At 39.5% G+C, this 17,435-nt stretch overlaps 1 protein-coding gene across 4 annotated transcripts in view; it reads right to left on the bottom strand.

The window, feature by feature from the left end:
• Positions 1 to 17,435, bottom strand: part of DENND1A (DENN domain containing 1A) — a 994,598-nt gene that overhangs the window by 679,901 nt on the left and 297,262 nt on the right. For all 4 annotated transcript variants that reach the window (XM_033960659.1, XM_033960660.1, XM_033960661.1 and 1 more), the window contains one exon: positions 8,495 to 8,614. In XM_033960659.1, the coding sequence (XP_033816550.1) occupies positions 8,495 to 8,614 (120 nt within the window). The remainder of the gene's footprint in view (positions 1 to 8,494; positions 8,615 to 17,435) is intronic.

The raw sequence follows: 17,435 nt of genomic DNA, 5'->3' as shown, positions 1-17,435 counted from the left end.
TTGGGCGGAATTGCCCTTGAATAAGCCACATTCCTCATAGATTTTGCTCTCTAAAAATATTGGTGGTTGTTTACCACACCTGATATATGCTAAAAAAAAAAAAAAATAGCCCAATGAATCCATTTTGACATGGAAGCCTTAGAAGTCAGCTTCCCTAGGTGGCTAAGACTCGTTAGAATAAAAAAATGATCTGAGAAATGGAAATCATTTGTCACTTTGAGATAATGGAAAAGAACTCTCCTAACATCCAGCATGCCAAAACTTTTGGCCGTTGTCTTCAAACCCATGGTAAGGATCACGGGTAATCAGATTTCCTGATTTACGCGGAAGGTTGAGGCTACTTTTAGTAGAAAAGAAGGTACCATGTGCAGGGAGATACCAAGCTTCCTACAGCTGAGGAAAGCTCTCTACATGACAGTGCCTAGATCTCCAAGACCCTGCTCTCTGAAATGATAGCTAACAGAAAAAAAACATCCTAACTGTAAGATCCATTAGTGACTCCTCTTGTAAGGGCTTGAATAGAGCCCTACTGAGGTTCCTGAAATATAATGTTAAGATTCCACATTGGGCACAGCTGTCACACAGGAAGATGCAGCCGCAATGCTCCCTTCAGAATATCTGACTACATCAGCATGGAAAGCCAAAGAACTTTCTCCATTTGAGCCAGAAAATGTTAGAGGCTTGCCACCTGCAAATTGATGGGAATAACTGCCAGGCTCTTTTTGAGATTGTCCAGAAGACATGCAAGGACCATACACATCAGAGCCTAAAAAAGACTCCACATTCTGCTTAGCATATCAGTACTGAAAATTTGATCCAAGCCTTAGCATAGGCTGCAACTGTTCCTCAGTCAATATGGGTTCTACAGCTTGCATACCGATGAGCTGTTTCACCATTGCTCAGACCATGGCTGCCTTCTTTGGCTGATCGGTCAGGAGATTCTACAAAGAAGTGCAATATAGGATGAATATGCTTTCTCTTAGTATCACAAAAACAAGCTGCGTACTTTTCCCATGGAAAGATAACCTTCAACTGGCAGCACCTCTGTCTGTTCAAAATACTCAATCGAATCAGTTTCCTCAATTAATCCTAGGTATCATTATTGATAATAAACTAACCTATCGTCCCCCAAATCAGTGCCCTTGTTAAGAACTGTTTCTACAAACTCAAAATGATAAGGTCTTTAGTTCCGCTTTGAGATACTCATTGTCTCAATATTCTGATCTATTCCCTTGTTATTTCAAAAATCAATTATTGTAATTCACTTTACAAAGGGTTATGTCAAAAGGATATTAAACATATTCAATTTATTCAAAACACAGCCATTAAAATCATTACAAATTCAAAACAATATGATCCCGTCACTCCCCTGCTAAAGAAGGCACATTGGTTACCCATTCCTCATCGGATAACGTATAAGATTGCTCTCTTAACTTTCAAATCTCAAAAGACCAATGAGCCTGCATTCATTAATAGACTGCTGATTCCATACGAGCCTCCTAGAACTCTAAGTTCAACCTCAACACAACCTCTACGTTCCTTCTTTAAAAATGATCGGTACCCGCTGAGCCTCTATTTTTTCTGTCATGGCTCCTACGATCTAGAATGTCCTCCCATCACATATCAGAGCGGAACAAAATATAGATAAATTTAAGGGCAGTTTAAAATGCTACTTTTTTTAAAGACACCTACGAGTAATTTAGCCAGTCTGATATCTTATCTTTTTATTTCTCCCTTCCTTTCCTCATGTTTTCTCCTTTTTTGTTTCTCTATCTTCAAAAAATGTAGTTCTCCCTCCTCCCTTCCTGTTTTCTATCCGATCCTATACTGTGTTTGTTTGATCCTTGTTAGATCTTGTCTGTCTTTTGATTTTCCTCCCTTCAATTTTAAGTATTATTTTAATGTACAACGCTTTGAATTTTGTTTAGCGTTTAATCAAATTTTTATTAAACTATGAAAGAATTTGAGCTTGTAGCTCTCTCAAATGATATCCGGTACCCAGGGGTCCGAGCCAACCCTCGTCCAGGCCTCCCAATGAACTGACAATCTTCCTTCTATTCATAGGAGTTCTGAGACTGGGCTGACATCACTGAGACTTCCTAGAGGCTGCTGCTGGGTGAGAACCTAAGGGTTGAGCTCGCCTGGATCCTTAAAAGCCATGTCAAGAGCCATGAAACAATCTCTGCATAAAGGACCTCACTGAAGACTGATGGAAAAAAACATGACCCATTCCCACAGAGGTACGTGGTCTGCTCTCTGGCAAAGACTTAGTATTTTTTTCTTTTTTGTTTAGTACTATGTAAAGCATTATGATGATGTATCGAATAGCAGTCTATAAATACTAATAAACACAGTGGTCATAAGATAATCCAGCTCTTTGCCAAGGAGCATTTGTCCTTTCAAAGACAGCCTGCACAACGTAGCTTTGGAAGCAGAATCTCCTGCCCATTGCCTAATCCAGAGCATTCTATAAGTGGAGACAGAATAAGCAGAGACCTTGCTCATGACCTTGAACACACAATATCAAGCATCTGCTAAATATTCCACCCTCAAAATTAGTAACTGGGGGTAAGTGTCCTCCCCCTCTGATGGAGTCTGACTCAATATAATACGGCAGGTGTGTGCAATAAAGGATGCTACTTTAGCCACCTACAGCCTCAAGAACAGGCCTCACATTGTCTTTTGAAGACTAAAGTCACCCTGCTGACTTTCGCATCTTTCAAAATCACTCCACCTTCACTAGGTAGAGAATTTCATTTGGTAACCTAAGCTACCAGTGAATCCACTTAAGGCTGTACAAACAGCTGTTAGAAATCAGCAGATACAATTTTGTCATAGTCCTAGCATCCACAAGGAGCTTCCAGTGCTCCGTTAGCATCATTAAAATGTCAGGATGAGATGGAAAACAATATGGTTTTGTTTGGTTGAAATAACCATCTACTCAGGCTATCTACCTGCCTCCTAATACCTCCATATATTCCTCAGTTCTTAATTCTATTTCTGGGGAGTTCAGGAAAGAAATCTCTCACACAAGTGTGGTTAAAAAACAGTCAAAGCTTTGAGAAGCGTTTCTGCATCCCCAAAATAATGGGACGTCAGAAAGACTTACTCAATACAGATGACTGGTCATTTTATTGGAAATAATGACAGGAATTAATTCATTATTTAACATACGCAGTTGGTACATCGTCCAATTACAATCCATTTACAAACTGCAATATTCTATTGGTTACTTCGTTCCTTAGCAACAATGACTTAACTCATCACATGCTATTGTCTCACCTTAGTCAGCCATAGAAGGAAGTGGACTGAGGTCACACTGACCTTGGCTCTCTATTGCAAATATCTCATTTACAGAAACAATCACATGATTTTCTATAATTACCAGCTCATCAATATTCGCCCTAACTATGTAAGTGGAAAAAAACTATGTTCTTATAAACAGATGTGTTTTTCTCTCTAAACCGTCTAAACAACCACTGGAAGAAAAATATGTTTTCCAGAAACTCTCATTTTCTAAACAATACATTTCTGCAACCGCATGGTATAGTCACATGATTTCTCCTAACTCGAGCAACAAATATGTCAGTGTGACTTTTAGCTTATTTGCAGGGACTGCTATGTTATGGCTCCAGCATCTTGTTTCAGACATTAAACCATAATATTTTGCTCTATGAAGGACTAAATATGTACTCTGCTAGTTGCTGTTTATACTTTGCTGTGTGTCACAGGTTACTGAAGGATTTCTATTATTCAGCTATAATATTAGTGTCTTTCAAGGCCCTAACTAAAAGTGTATCTAATATATATATTAGTTATTACCCCCCTTATATTCTGCACAATACAATTATCAGCATCAGTTTGAGGCTTACAGCTGCTCATTACAGAACACTGAGAAGCAGAAGTTTGCAGGGTTTCAAGCTTCAATACCCACAAGGATGTTGTGATGACCTCCAGCAAAACCACTGGCTTTGAAAAGTAGCACACTGTCGGGTCTTCCCATTGGTCTACAGCTGAAATAGACTCCTGAGTGCTAGCTGTAGCCTGAAACCCTGAATCTTCCAAAACTGAAGATTCATTTTGAGGGAGTAAAAACATTGAATGCAATCCCCAGTCTTTCTCCATCTGTACCCCTAGTTCCAGCAGGTAAACCTTCCGAGGTGGCAATGAGCTCTTTAAGGGCAAACTCCCATGTGCAATAGCTACTGTAACCCCAGAGAGTACAGCTATACCCCAATAAGTCATATAGGCTTCAAATATAATACATACAAAATCAGGGGTAAAGCCCCGAACAAGATGCCCCAAGGACATCTGCAGGGACTCTCCTTGTTGGCCCAGAGGCCCTGAAGACACTGAGTTGCTACTCAGAGGGCTCTAGAAGGGATTTTTGAACCTCAGAATGAGCCATCTACAACTACATCATCTTAGAGGGACCAGAAGGGGTTAAGCCTAACGTTTCTGCCCCTTCCTTCTCACATGTCCCATGGCACGTGGCTCAGGGATGCTCTTCATCTAACCAACCAGCGCAAATCTTGCACAAATCACGGGTAAAACAGCCTGAGAAATCCATCCCTATTGATTTTAATCCAAATCGAGATAGAGGCTTTTAAAATAAAATTTAAAAATCCAAGGTGGCCTCTGGGGCAGCATTATCTCCATCGTGTTGCTATGCTATCTTCTAACCTTGTTCTTCAACTGAAGTAGTGCATCATTCTCCTTCTGTTTTAAGAGTTGCAAATCATGCAGGTCTTACTGAGAGTCCTGCAACAGCATGAAATGATGCACTGAAGAGCTTTTTTTTCCTGCCGGGCCAGATCAGGAAATTCAATTCAAGAAGGTGGTCAAGAGAAGGCACAGCAATAGGTAAAGAAAACAGTGTTTGTTACATTCTGCCTCTGTTGCTGCAGCTCATGGTCATTGGACCCCCTTCTGGACTGGATTTTCGCATTGTCTGAGACTGCTTAGATAGTATTTAAACCATTTGGACTTTCAAAGAGCTTTAAGAAATTAAAAGGCATCAGATCTCTTACAGTCCAAATATTAAAAGGTTTGTTCACCTTTATGGAGATGTGGCCTGAGTAAAAATCTGTAAGTACATTAAGGTAGAAATTCAACACTAGTTTAGACAAGAGCTTAAAATGTGTGTTGATCACCTCACTCTATTAAGATGAAATCTCACAGAGTCTGAATAAATCACAAGGGTCTGCAACACTGCAATGCTAAATAACCAAGCTTTCTACTTAACACCACAGAAGTTCAGATGATCAGAGTTGTTGGCGTGCCATGTCACTGCAGTATAATTGATAACAGTCTGCAAATGAAGCAAGTCTTACATACTGTAAATCTGAGAAGTAGAGGTTCTGTATGCATATCTTCTCATATTTCCTGAAGCTAAAATGTAAATAAAAGTGGAAGAGACTGGGAAACTATACCCCCCTCCTTTTACAAAACTATGAGCATCGGAGCAGCACGGAGCATTCAGCGTTCCGGCCAGCACTAAAAACCGCTTTCGCAGTTTTGTAAAACGAGGGGGGTGTACTTCCCAAACCTCTGTTTTGGTCAAGAGATATCATCTTTCTGTTCTTCTGGGGCCTAGATCTCAAGAAACCAGTTGGAGTCGTGACCAGTTCTAATCACATGGATCAAGAGATCATTCCTCCATATTCTTCCTGGCTATTATGGCCTGGATGTTGACAGGGATATAATAAGATGTCCTGGTCTCATTTAAAAGAAGTCTGTGGTTTACTGGCCCTTCTAGACAAGTAGGTATCAGCAGAGTTTACGTGGAAGTTTATAATGTGGCAAAAGAGCAAGACTTTAGATCAATTTTTCCCACAACAAAATGCAGAAACCACTAGCATATAGAATAAAACTTTCTCTCTTTCATCACCAGTTGTCCAATATGGGAAAAACTCATTTGACACTAACCTTTTTTCTGATCATTTAATGAGCAGAAAATTCAAAGCCTGCTATTCAGGACAGTTGCAGAGATCTATCTAAGGCAATGGGTCTCAACCCAGTCTTTGAGACACATCTAGCCAGTCAACATTTCAGGATACCTACCATGAATACACATGAGATAAATCTGGATACAATGGAAGTGATGTTATAAAGTTCTCTCATATGTGTTCACTGAATTATAAGACATTTCACAGTGATCCACCTCCTTACCAGAGATTCTCACAGAATATAATAAGGCTGCAAGACTTCCATTAGAGATCCCAGGGAGGTCCCCAAAATATTTAGTACATAATGGTTAGGAAATTAAAGAATCATAAATTATAATGCTATACAACATTTACAAGATTATTGAATCTCTAGAGCAATATATCGCAAACTGTATGCCATCTGAGATTCCAGGTGTGCCGCAAGACACTGAGGAGGAGGAGGGCCTCGGCTGACTACCATGTTTAGTGTGCCACAGCTTCACAAAGTTTGCGAAACATTACTGTAGAGAATTTATAAAACTTGATAAGGCAGCAAGATTTGCTCCCATACCTCCAAGTTTAATAGTTCTCCATGTGGAGTCATAGACAAAGAGGATCCATTCAATAATATTGCAGGAAAGCAAACATGCCAAATAACATTAGTGCTCCCCCCTCCCCCAAAGTAAAATGTTAGCTACCATTCCCATGTACAAGAGTCTTCCCACTGAGGGAGAATATATTCACCAGCCTTTGAACTACAGCATCCAAAGATAAAACATATTTGTCCATGATCTCAACTTCTTAGATATACCCCCTTCTGCACTAGTTATTCCTCCAAACTGGTCGCAACAGAAAGAGTAACTCTTGATTTCTTTCTTGTGGTGGAGACAGACAATGATATATAGAGCCCCATGAGAGAAAAAAAAAAAAAGATATCCCACCAGGGTTAACCCCCTTAGCAGATTGTAATCCTCCAACAATTACAACTCTTATAAACTCTTATAAAGCTTGAACATCCCTGCAGAGTCTATACTTATATTTTCTGTTTATCCATCATACAAAGCCCCACCTTTTAGAACCACAAAGCATAAATAAACCTCCTCTATATTTTATAGCTTTGAAGAGGCTCCAAAGAATAAAATCATTTTAGTTGTGCTCCTTCAGATTTGCACCTATGGCTCTGTGCTACATTATCCTTTGCTCTTGTTTCTCCCAGAACCTTTTCAATGACATTACCACAGGAATATTGCTCTCTGTCAGCATTCTCTCTTCTACTTCCTAGAGTTAGAGGCAAGTGTTGTTGTTTAAGCCTTTAAGCACAGAATTTATCTTTCTCCGCACTCAGGCTTCAACAGCTTATCTTCCTTCCCAGTAAATTCAATAACCACATTCTAAATGTGACAAATGGGGTCTGTGGAATGCCTCAGCTTCCTGAACATAGTACTTGGTGGCCATCTTCGTTTCAACACAAATCATGGTGTATGAGGTTTCTTTCACATGTCATCTTCTACATATCCTGAAAGAAAGGCAGACAAGCACTGCAACCAATTCTTTGGAAGCATCTAGGAATTTCAGATGAGAAGAGACATCCTTGGCTCACTTTCAATGTATAAGTCTAAAGGAATGACTTTGGCAAATTTCTGGGAAAAAAAAAAGGGCTTGTAGAAGAGATGGCCTGAGAGGAGATTAGAAAAGAATTCCATTTTGGAAGACTTTAGAATTATTCTAAATATGGCCAAAAGATTTTTCAGATTTTAAATTGGAGACGATGTACTGAATTCCAAAAAGATGTTGATGCTACAGCCAAATAGCTAAGATGCCTAAAAGTCATTTCTTAGTACATTTCCTGGGGCTAAAGGGCTTCAACTTGAATAGTGCCAACATGTTCAAAAGCTCCAAGAAATGAATCATTTGATGCGCCAAATGAGTCAAACTCCTTGACATATGAACTTTGGTGCACTTGTGTCTAAATCCACCTCAAATATTATGGATAAAAAGAAAAAAGATTAGCCCAATAGAATGGAAATCCTTTATGGCTTTTTGAAGGTCAGTACAAAAGCTCTCAATTCATCCAAGAACACCTGAAAATGGAAGAAACTGTTTGGATGGTTTGGAGTCTATCATGAAAGCAGAGTAAAAGCTTTCAGGAGTTTCTAGAAAGATTGGAGAGAGATTCAATTCAGCATAAAATTTATTTATTTATTTAGGGTATTTATATACCGCCTATCAAAATTATCTAAGCGGTTTACAGTTAGGAATTCAAGCATTATGGTCATATAGCCAAACAAATGACCAAACAAATCTAAAAAGGTTAAAATATGATAGTGAAAGCACACAATAAAAGCAGCTTTATTCATTTAAGTACCTTGATGATTTTTGTATGACATTAATATAAATGATTTTAAAAACCTGATGAACAATCCAAATCACAAGTATAATTCTTTGGCACTAGTTTTCTAGTGACTTTTTTGGGAGAAGGCAAGAAAACAATGCAGACAGCTGGATGTCTTAATTATAACAAAGCTGACATAGATTCCCAGAGCTAGCTCTACTACATTCTGTCTTACCTTAAGATACAGAAGCAATTCTTCGCCCCTGAAGATAAGCGACAGAAGCCAAATCTCTGTTTGCTGTCAATGTCAGTAAGCACAAATGTAAAGTTCTGGCCAACTTGGCTAGCTGCAAGACTGAAAATAATAAGAAAGAAAAGAACAAAGCAAAATTTATTTTTGAGCTAGCTAAATGATAAAGCATTTATAATCAAATGAAGTCACTGAACCAGCAATAATGCCTTCAGTAATGTGGACTTTCACCAAGGAACTTTTAAACAAAACATTTAATTTTTCTCTTTTATGATAGTTACAATAGAGATGAAGGTTCCTTGGGTGGGGAAATTGCATAAACATCTAAAAAGTTTAAAAAAAAAATCATTTTAAAGATTTAGTGGTTATCAAACAATATACTAACTCAAAAAACTTATTTTGAAATTAGGGTATGCATCCTTATAACTCCAAGTGTTTTTAAGGCTAGAGTAGGATTTTGCCATAAGTTACTTACAAAACACAGTGTGTTACCTAGCAAGTAAGGCCCAGATTCTACTACAAATGGCGTCATTATCAGTGGCCACCTTAAAAAGGGCCACCGATCGCTTGTCAATCACGTGATGGTGCCATTTATAGAATCGTGCCTTTGGGAAAGGTAGGTACTGGAAATGTAGACCAGAGTTTTCATGACCTACATTTCCAGCGCCTACCGTTGACCTGAATCGCACCTACAGAGACACTTTATGGCACCTAATGCCACTTCCGGCATCAGCCACGCCTACAGTGGCATTAGGAGTCAAAGGGCTTCCATAGGTGCAATTCCAGTGCCTTGAAATTTGTTTTAAAAGTTATTTTAAATGGCATTTTGTACTAAAAATAGGCGCTGATACAACATCTACCAGTGCCTAAGTTAAGACACTGTTTATAGAATATAGGCCTAGGAGCTGGGATGTATTGTGTGTTTCCTAAATACAAGGTTTGTCAACTGCTCCAGTGGCTTAACTAATTTTCAGTCAGTCTGACATTCAAACAAGTTGCTTATTTATACATTTTTAAAATTTATACAGATATCATTGGGCCATTTAAATTACTGAATAGGCCATATTAGGAGCAGAGCAGACATGTATCAGTTTAGTTTAGGCCTGCTGAATAGCAGGAGCTGGACTTTTCTTTTTTGGCAAGCTGTTCTATTTTTCAGACCTAAACTAAACAAACAGTACCAACATAGTCACCAAACTACGTGTATGTATGTATATGTATATATATATAATGTTCAGTGTCACTACCTATATATACAACAGGGGTGATCCGAATGTATAGGGTTGCAAGGTGTGGGTTTTCAAACACAGCAGCAGAGGAGGAAATAGGACTAGTGTCCTTAAGCAATCTTAGACAAATAAATAATAAAATTAAAACCGCAGATGTAGAAAAGTAGTTCAGAAAAAGTTTGATAGAACACAATGAGAATCCCCCACCCACCCTCCCCATGCCCTCCCCTCAGAAGGATGTGTGCTACCAGGAGAGCATTGGTAGCCTCCGTGCTCAGCTAACAACTAGCCTACTGAGTTCAGGGCAGTTGGATGTACAGTCAGCCAGGCCTCGTAGGGAGCCCACATTTTAGAGTAAAAGGCTAAATGATTCCTTTTCGTAGCTGTTAGCTTACGCATCTGTTGTATATACTATACTTTATTTAATAGTGCTTTAAGTGTCGGCACAGCCATATAACCCATATAACATGATTAAATTTTGAATGACGATAACAAATCTGATAGCAGGATTTTGAACTAATTGCAACTGATGTAACTGGTTGCAATTAGGGGAAGGGGGAGATTGTAGCATAGCCAGCATGCTACAATCTCCCCCTTCCACTCTTCCAATTGGAGGCCATCTCATACATTTCCATCTTTGTTGGGAGGCCAATTAAGATGAAATTACAATAATCAAGTTTAGATAGTACCAAATAAATGTATAAGAATACAAAGAGGTTGTAGAAATGAGCGAATAGACCGAATTTGATGAAGAGCAAAAAAAGACTTGTGTCTTTTGCTGCAACAGGGGTTGGGTCTTCTGAAGTTTCTGATGTCTAGGTCTCCTCTGCATAAGAGCTCTTCAACATAGTGGGACGCCAGCAAACAGAGACCCGCTGTGAGCACCAGATGCACCTATTTACATTGTCTAGCAAGCAATATAGTGGGACCCACATTCAATAGACATCCTTCCATAGTTTTAGAGATAACAAGGATCAACACCTCAGAGAGAAACTGCAGAAGTGTCCCAAAATCATTGCACCTTGGGGGCAATGCCACCAGATATGTTCAAAAGTCCCCACACCACCACACTCTCTCCAACACACATCTGAACCCTGACCATAAATCACCTTCAGGCAGGCAGCGGTCAAGTATCACTGATAAAAACAGCTTGTATCCATTTTCCACTAGATTACTAGAAATGGATACTTTCAATAATGACTGGAAAATCCTCCCCCATTCTCGCTCAGTATACTGCTTGTCAAAATGCCCTCCCATTTCTGCCTATAACATGACAGAAGCGCATTGTAATGTTTGGATATACAGCCCCATCCACTCCGCTCCACCAACCTGCCCCCCCCCCCCCAGGGATTCCTTTCATGCGGAAGTCACATCTCCCATGGCCCATCGTTTCATGAAACTTTCAAACTGTCTATAGGAAAAAAGATCCCTAGGCAGCAGGCCATATTCCTCTACTAAGATGTCAAATGGGACCAATGTCCCATTATCAATAAGTTGACCCAAGGTCACCAAGCTTTTCCGCACCCAACTCCAAAACACTGAATCAATCTCCCCCGGACAAAAGTTAAATACGTACAGAATAGTCGTTCAATGGAAAAACATCCTCTCACCCAAACACTTAGAACACACCTGGACCGAAAGGAGCAACAAATCCCTCAAGAAAGGGTTCTCGGTCAGAGCAATATCATGGATCATTGGAATTGGTAGCCAAGGTATCGCTCACAAGGGCGCTCTCCCCAGTATACCCTGCTCCATCCGCACCCAAGATCTAGATAGGTCCCACTTCCAGTTACAAAAATGATGACGCTGCGCCACTTGAAAATAAAGGTAAAAAATAGGAAATGATTTTTTTTTTCAGTTTAGTGATTGAAATGTTTCAGTTTTGAGAATTTAAATCTGCTGTGTATATTGTGTGTTTATGAAAAATGAATAGAAAAAACCGCATTACAATTAGTAATGGGGTGGAGCTTGGGTGGTCAGGGGTACTCAGTTGATATTTGTTAGACTTAGGGGGTACTTGGTTTGAAGAAGTTAAGAAACACTGCTCTAGTGAAGGAGGAGGTATTGAAAAGCCGGAGTGGATTATTTTGCGAGTATGGGGATATTACCCATCTGTCCAGAATGACACACCTAATCCACTAGAAAACTAGTTCTTGCAATTAGGATGAATTGGTATATGTGATTAAGTATCGTTGAAATTCAGTGAACAAAGCCAATCCTCATTAGTCAGATAAGGTAGAATGATAACAAGGAATTTCATTTATTTAGGCTATAAAGCAGTTAACAAGCAATTAATACAACCACTCCAATAAAAACCTACATACAGGTCTCTGAAATCTAAGATACAATGGGGAAATATTTGAAACAAAACCTTCAATTCTTCTGTCATGGGAGGGTGAGATAGGTTTTATTAAACTGGCCACTGATAGTTTGAGGACCTCTTCTAGACAAATTTTATATGAACCTGCGAGGGGTCTTTCAGGTAGAATGGCTAGAGGTTTGAGGTGGTAATCAGCCTTCGTAATGCCACTCATGAAGAAAATTAAGAACATAAGAATAGCCTTACTGGGTCAGACCAAAGTCCATCAAACCCAAAAGCCCATTCTCACGGTGGCCAATCCAGGTCACTAGTACCTGGCCAAAACCCAAAAAGTAGCAACGTCTCCCAACTTTGTCCCCCTTTTTCAGCCATTGTTAACCTGCGTTGAAAAATGAAGTCCACTTTTCTAGGGGGTTTGAAATATGCTCTTTCTAATGAGACTGATTTGAAAGAGTTTCTAAAAGGTATTTTTCTGTAAAAGCAGGCTGAAAATACCCTATTTTTGGCCTTTTTACACAAATTAGCAACTTTACACTTAATTTGTAAACTAATGGAAAGAGCTTGGAGGTTGAAATTGTACTTTTGAAAACAACGTTGTACTGAGACATGATGCGCCAAATTTCGCATTTATTACTCAATTATTGTGGGAGCTAAGTAATGTCAAACTTTGACTTTTTTTGGAGCACTAATTTTTTCGGCCAAGTTTACTGTAATTCAGCCATTCACTCAGTGCTCGACAAAAATTATTATTGGTAGCACTGAATAGAGCTCCAAAAGTTGTGCAGGGTAGCTAAGTTTCAGTTTTTTTTGGAAACATAGCTCGTGAGATATTGTGTCTCAAAGTTGTCAGAATGTCATTGTCGTACTGTATTTCATTGTGGTATGGGGTCAAACAAATGGCTATATCTCCACAAATATTCCACAGGCGAAACTAAAACTTTACCAAAGTTAGTTTGAGACATGGTGGACTCTGCATATGAAGTTTCATCAAAATCCGTGATGGTCATGCAGGGCACTTTCCAAGAATCTGATCACTTGACTTGGAATGACCCTCAGGCATTATAACATTCTTAATCTTGTTAACCATCCCTTTTTTAAAATAATTCCTAGAATCTTGTTTACTTTTTTGACAGCCGCCACACATTGAGCAGAAGGTTTCATCGTATCATCTACAATGACACCCAGATCCTTTCCTTGGTCACTAACCCCAAGGTGGACCCTAGCATCCGGTAACTGTGATTTGGGTTATTCTATCTTAAATTTCATCTGCCACTTGAACACCCACTCTTCCAATTTCCTAAGTTCTTCCTGCAATTTTTCACAATCCGCATGCGTTTTAACAACTTTGAACAGTTTAGTGTCATCTGCAAATTTAATCAACTCACTCGTCATTCCAATTTCCAGATCATTTATAAATAAGTTCAGACCTCGTTGCATTCCACTGTTTACTCTCCTCAATTGAGAGAAATGACCTTTTAACCCTACCCTCTGTTTTCTATCCAATAACCAATTCCTAATCCACAACTGAACTTTGCCACCTATCCCATGACTCTTTAATTTTCTCAGGAACCTCTAACGAGAAACTTTATCAAAAGCTTTCTGAAAATCTAGATACACTACATCAACCAGCTCACCTTTATCCACATGTTTATTCACACCTTCAAAGAAGTCAAGCAAATTGGTGAAGCAAGATCTCCCTCGGATGAACCTATGCTAACTCTGTCTCATTAAATCATGTTTGTCTATGAGTTCCACAATTTTATTTTTTATAATTGTTTCCATTTATACAAAAGACCTCAAACACCCAAGACACTACTGCAATTGTTCTTCGTGTGGTTATTGAGGTGAAGTGTTCATCATCGGTCTTGTACCTGGATTCATTATTTAGTACAGGCAAAAATTTTGTTCTTAGCCAGTTATTAATCTATAAATTGAACAAACTGTTTTTCCATTTATATTCCAGATTATAATTGTTTCCACCATTTTGCTAGAAACTGAAGTCAGGCTTACCAGTCTGTAATTTCCTAGATCTCCCCAGGAACCCACTTTAAAAACTGGCTCAACATTGGTCACTCTCCAATCTTCAGGTAATATAGATGATTTAGTAACAGGTTACAGATCACTAACAGCAGGTCAGCAATTTCATGTTAGTTTCTTTTAGTACCCTGAGATGTTTACCATCCAGTTCAGGTGATTTATCACTTTTTAACTTGTCAGTTTGGCTTAGTACATCTTCCAGATTCACCGAGATTTATTTCAATTCCTCCGCATCATCACCCTTGAAAACCATTTCCGGTTCAGGTAGATCTCTTACATCATCTTCCATAAAGACCGAAGCAAAGAATTCATTCAGTCTCTCTGCTATGGCCTTATCCTCCCTGATTGCCCCTTTTGCTCCTTGATCATCCAACAGTCCCACAGATTCTATCACAGGTTTTCTGCTTCTGATGTACCTAAAAAAATTGTTATGAGTTTTTACCTCTTTTACATGTTTTTCTTCATATTATTTATTTATTTATTTAAAAAAATTCTCACCCACTTAGATCTAAGCAGTTTACAAAATACAATCATAAATAAATATAACATAACAAGTACATAATCAGTCAGTGCATTTCCAAGGTTCTCATATTACATGATTACTCAGTTAGCAAAGGCTTCCATAAACAAGGTTGTTTAACGTACCTTCTTGAATTTTTGCATATCCATAAGTAATTTCAAGAATCCCTTCAGATTATTTCATAGTTACCCCTGCTATCGAGATTACTGATGTTTTTGTGCTTTCCTAATGAACATGAAGGAATTCATTTGTACATAGACACATTGTTCCCTCAGATCTCAGAGACCTGGATGGCTGATATAATTTCTTCACCTGTGCCAAATATCAGAGAATTTTTGATGGATTACTCTGAAAACTAGTACAAGAGCTTTGAAAATGATGTGAGAATGTATAGGCAGCCAATTAAGTTTTTTTTTTTCAATAGTGGTGAAACGTGAGTGAATTTGTTTCCACCATATATCAGGCGTGCTGTTGCATTTTGAACTGTTTCAATGCTTTACATTGTGAAGATGTTATACTCAAGTAAAGTGCATTACAATAGTCTAACCTAGAGATAATTGTGGTATATACCACTAACCAAAAGTCATAGCCAGATAACAACGGCTTAACTCTACTAAGCAAATGCATTTGGTAGAATGTAGAGATGGTGAAGTAGCTTCTTCTTAGGCTTGACCAGGGTGTCCCATCTGGTCTCATGAACTGATAACAAAGAGTTCACCTCCTAGACAAGAAGCATTTGCGAGACTGTTTTGGTGGTTTACATCCAGCTCAGAAACATGAAGCCAAGCCAGGCTTCTGACATTGTCGCAGCACGAGAGGTAAGTTCAAATGTATCATATGTGGAACGTACCATGTATTTTCTCAGCTGGAATAGATCAGAAACATGATGCTGAAAAGCAGGAAGTTTACGTTCTGGAATGTATTTCTGAAACATGGAAATTTGTTTAATTAAATGCTAGAGGTAGAAGGAAAAATGGAAATTATAGCTGCCAGACTGGTTGGCCAACATAGCATTTTGGTATAGATGCTTGCCAAACTGATCCATAGCTTTGCCCTCTCTGCCAGGAAGTACAGAGGCATACACACTAGCCCCCGAGGATTTCTTCATGGTAGACTCCACCAGGAGAGACTCATATGGAAGTTGAGGCTTATCAAACCCAGGAATAGGGACCATACGTGAGAATATGCTGCCTGCTTGTCCTGGGATAAAGCACAGTTACTTGCCAGTGCTTGTGTTTCTTTTTATGACAGAGTTCAGATGATTTAGTCAAAAAGAAGTAGGTTGAGTAGAAGTAGCCTGTTTTGTTGTCCTCCCTTTCTTTAATGAAGCCTACTATAACACTAACATTTAACTTACTGCAATAAGACTGTGGCCTTTATATATTTTCCATGCAAAGTAATTGTGTGACATGTTTATTCAATGAGTATTGGCAGGACTGGGCCCTAGTACCATTTTTATTGATGCTTATTTCTGCACACTAGTTAAAAATCCAATTATAAAATAAGGGACAGTAAAGTTTAATAATTTAAATCCAGAAGAAATCTTGGTTTATTACAGTAAAGTTAAAATAACAAAAGGTCTAGTGGCATCTTATAGATTAATCAATTTATTGAAGCATGGAGCTTTTAGGCCAAGAGTCCATTTGTCAGGTACACATGAATGTTAGTTAATATTAACAGATATACATTCATTATATTTTATATAAGCACAATACATGACAATATGCAATTGAAAATGGACTCACTAGAACTTATGTCCATAAAAAGAACACTTTAATATCAGAGTACAGCAAAAATCTGTTATAAGCTAGTATTAAGAGTATTCTAAGATAAGAGATAGCCAGTATGAACTTTGTTTCCTGCTAAATTAGTAAAGATAAATAAACTCAAGACTATATTTTTGCTAACCTGTATAAACCATAAAACATAAAAGACATTAAGGGGTTCATAATAAAAATTAAAAAAAAAAAACATCTAAAAAGTGTCCTAAATGGCTACTTGGACGATCAAAAAAGCCTGATCGTCCAAGTACCCATAACAAAAGCTGGTTTTTAGACGTATCTAAAACCAGCTTAGGCCTTTCCCCTGCCTCTAGACGCACAGAGAGAAAAGAGGCGTGTTTAGAGAAGGGGAAAGGGCGGGCGGTGGGCGGGAGGTGGGCTGACCTACACCTAGGCGTACAACACATATAACCAAAACAGTTGACAGGTTGCCTAGTCGGCACTTAGACCTTTTTGACTTAGACAAAATCAAACCAGGTCTAAGTGCCGAAATAGGAGCCGCTGAGCTGATGGCCGCTGGCGCGATCAGTTCAGCAGGCCAGCAACCTATCCACCGCAACCATCGCGGCAGGAGAGATGCCTCATCTCCCCTACTGCGATGCGATCACCCCTCTACCCGAACTGCCGCGACCCGTGGCAGGAGAGATGCCCAATCTCTCCTGCCGCGGGTTGTGGCAGTTCGGGTACAGGAGTGATCGCATCGCAGCAGGGGAGATGGCCAATCTTTCCTGCCGTGATACATCATGCCCCCCCCCCCGATGAAATCGGGGCAAGAGGGAGCCCAAGCCCTATTGCCCCGGCGATCATGCCCCCTCCCCCGACTCGATATGGTCAGGAGGGAGCCCAAGCCCTCTTGGCCCCGGCAACCCCCCCCCCCTCCGACACAACGGGCCAGGAGAGAGCCCAAGCCCTCCTGGCCCCAGAGACCCCCTACTCCCCACCCCCCACTACAATACGGGCAAGAGGGATCCCAGGCCCTCCTGCCCTCGACACAACTCCCTCCCCCCAACGACCGGCCCCCCAGAACCCCCGATCGGAC

Source organism: Geotrypetes seraphini, chromosome 10 (assembly GCF_902459505.1).
Source record: "Geotrypetes seraphini chromosome 10, aGeoSer1.1, whole genome shotgun sequence".
In the NCBI taxonomy this organism is placed as follows: domain Eukaryota; kingdom Metazoa; phylum Chordata; class Amphibia; order Gymnophiona; family Dermophiidae; genus Geotrypetes; species Geotrypetes seraphini.
The sequence above is the reverse complement of the archived record's forward strand: the minus strand, read 5'-3'. Positions and strand labels throughout refer to the sequence as shown.